This window comes from Fukomys damarensis, unplaced genomic scaffold (genome assembly GCF_012274545.1).
Source record: "Fukomys damarensis isolate Sample0158 unplaced genomic scaffold, DMR_v1.0_HiC HiC_scaffold_16, whole genome shotgun sequence".
In the NCBI taxonomy this organism is placed as follows: Eukaryota; Metazoa; Chordata; class Mammalia; order Rodentia; family Bathyergidae; genus Fukomys; species Fukomys damarensis.
Genome location: NW_022900928.1, coordinates 71,793,614 through 71,796,807, shown reverse-complemented (window position 1 = coordinate 71,796,807; position 3,194 = coordinate 71,793,614). Strand labels below are relative to the sequence as shown.

General features: G+C 36.8%; 1 protein-coding gene across 1 annotated transcript; it reads right to left on the bottom strand.

Annotated features, from left to right (window-relative positions):
• Window positions 1-1,757: 1,757 nt before the first annotated feature.
• LOC104854696 (olfactory receptor 8G1) lies at window positions 1,758-2,696 on the bottom strand. The gene has a single exon (XM_010613280.2). It carries the CDS (start codon window positions 2,691-2,693, stop codon window positions 1,758-1,760), a length of 936 nt encoding a protein of 311 aa, XP_010611582.1. The 5' UTR covers window positions 2,694-2,696.
• Between the last annotated feature and the right edge of the window lie 498 nt (window positions 2,697-3,194).

The window sequence follows — 3,194 nt, the reverse complement described above, 5'->3', positions numbered from 1 at the left end:
TAAAAGTAACATGTTCATTTTACAGATTGAAATTTAATGTACCCACTGAGAGCATGCACAGAGCATCATGCCCCATGTCCACTAAATGAGAAGGAGAAATAAAGGAATTTGGTATGACTATGAGTATGTGAGTATTCGCTACCAAAACAGGGCATAGAGTCCACTGAAGAAAGGGTATTAAAAAGAACAAACATATAAGTGATTACATCAAGCAGCAGCATAAGTTAAGAAGCACAGCAGCAAACAACATAGGCTAAGAATAAATGGAACAATTTTTCTGGCAGGAGAGAGAGTTTTAATGTGGAAAAATAGTTTGATTTTCTAATATGAATTTTCTGAGGAAATGATTTTTCATCTCTACAGCCTTGAAAGGTATATTTTTCTAAGAGAGATTCTGGCACATTGATTTCTCTAATTATCCTGCAGTTCTCTGATCACAGTAAATAAGCCAATAGTTTGGAGAAATCATTTACCTAACTTCAAGTGGAAAAGAATTAGAGTAACAATAGAATTTTTTAAGCAAAGAGGCCTAATCTCCTTGGTATGCTGAATTGGGCAATATGACAGTTTTTTTAGAATTATCACACTTGTACTGAGATTTGCCATAGAAGGAGCTCAGGCTTAATATTTCTTTTTTTTTTTTCTTCTTCTTTGTGGTTTTTTGAGACAGAGTCTCGCTATGTACTTGAGACTGATCTGAAACTCACTATGTAGCCCAGGCTGGTCTCCAACTCACAGCGATCTTCCTGCCTCAGCCTCCTGAGTGCTGGGATGACAGGCTAGCGCCAACAGGCCTGGCTTGGCTTGATATTTCTAAAACTTTATATATACTTTCTCAGAACATTATCATTTTATAGATCCTTGAAGAATTCACCAAAATTAAATTTAATTTGGGGGCTTTAATTATAAAATTTAAATTAGATTAAATTTAGTTAAACTCAATGTTTGAAATATAGATAGTCCCTGGAAGATGTTAGTGAGACATCAGTGCATACAGATAGTATGGGATGCATACAGTTGTCCTTGAAATATTTCATAAGGGTAAAATAAGAAACTTATCAAGGATTAATAGTAGATGGAAAGTATTCTACATTATGGAACTGTAGCCAGAGCTGTAACTACTAAGGAAACCTACAGAAATCTCTTTCCTGTGTGGTTTGGACAAAAACAACCAAGTAAAAACTAGAACAAATAAAAAAATGGTCTAAATATTGAATTGCATACAAACTCAACACACATGATTTAAATTATATTTTAAAATAATAATTGGGTTTTTGAATTCAAAGACAAATGAAGATACAAGTCATGTGAAAGAGTAGGGCAGAAAAGGGACTTTTCTGGGCTTGATTAGGCCCCAGTATAGAAGTTATAGCCGTGATATCACTATGTTTTCAGATGTTTTGCAAATGTGGAAGAGAGGAGGTTGGTAGCCACTTTTGGAAAATGTCATTTTCATTATAATTTGGTCCTGAATTTTAGTCAGTCTTATGAAAGAAGAGAAGTAAGGTGATGAGATTGGCATTAATGGATGTATAAATCCATACTATCCTTAGCATTTTTTTCACCTGTCTCTATGATACATATGAGATAAAATTCCACATAGAAAAATCGCATAAAAAACACCAGAGTAATAAGAAATATCTCAAAAATACAGCAAATGAGTGAACATAGTGACAAATGGACTAAAATGAACAAAACTAATTCACGACATATAATGGTAACTGATTTCGATCTAATAAAACATCTTCACTTTCTACTCACTGGAATAATTTTCTCTCTAGCATTTTCTTCAGGGCAGCAATGACATCCTTGTTCCTCAGGCTGTAGATCAGGGGGTTCAGCATGGGGACAACAATGGTATAAAACACGGAGGACACTTTCCTTTGGTCCATGGAGCTGACTGATGAGGGCTGCAGGTACGTGAATACAGCAGAACCGAAGAACACAGCAACAGCCAAGATGTGGGAACTGCAAGTACTGAAGGCTTTGGACCTGCCCTCAGTGGAGCGAATGCATAGGATGCTGGCGATGATGAAGGTGTAGGAGGTAAGGATGGTGAGGCTTGGGGCAAAGATGTTAAATATACCAAAGCATAAAATCAACAACTCATTGATATATGTACTAGAGCAAGCGAGTTTTAGGAGAGGAAGAAGGTCACAAAAGTAATGGTTGATCACATTCAACTTGCAAAAATGAATCCTAATCATGCAACCTGTATGAGCTGATGCACAAACCACACCTACTATATACACCCCTAAAATCAAGGAAAAGCACATCTGATGAGACATGGTGACATTGTAAAGCAAGGGGCTACAGATGGCAACATAGCGGTCATAAGCCATTACAGCCAGCATGTAACACTCTGCATTAGCAAAAATGAGGAAGAAGTAGAGCTGAGTCATGCACTTCGGGTAGGAGATGATGTTCTTCTCCATCACAAAATTCACCATCATTTTTGGGGTAATCACAGTGGAACAGGACAGGTCAATGAAGGACAGACTGCTGAGGAGATAGTACATGGGGGTGTGCAGGTGAGAACTGAGTCCAATGAGGGTGATCATGCCCAGGTTTCCCACCGCTGTGACCAAATAGATTCCCAAGAAGAGCAGGAAGAGGGGTAGTTGGAGTTCTGGCTGCGCTGAGATCCCAGCCAGGATGAACTTGGTGACTGTGGAATGGTTTCCTGCTACCATGTCCTCTGTGTGATTTGTGAAGGAGAGAAAGACTTGGTTGTTGAAGGTACTACATTATTCTTTTCCATTTACATATGAGTTCTCATATTTGTAGTTAAGTATTTCCCTGATTTCTATATGATTATTTAACATGGGCTGGTTTATATGAGTAAAATGTGTCCGGGATTAATATTTATTTTTTTAAAGTATAATACAGTTTATTGTCAGTTGTAAATTACAACTTATACATTCTTTATATCAGTGTATTTATAACAAATTCATTATGTATACACATATATGCATAATTTTACTGGAAAACTGCTTTGTTAAATATCTAATATTTAGGATTAATATTTATTAAGCTTTATTTTTTCATTTAAAAATGTTTTCAGCACTAAGCTTGGATTCAGGGAATTTTCATTGAACTACATCTCCAAACCCCTCTCTCTCTTTCTCTTCCTCTCTCTCTCTCTTCCTCTCTCTCTCTCTCTTCCTCTCTCTCTCTCTCTGATAGGAACCTTT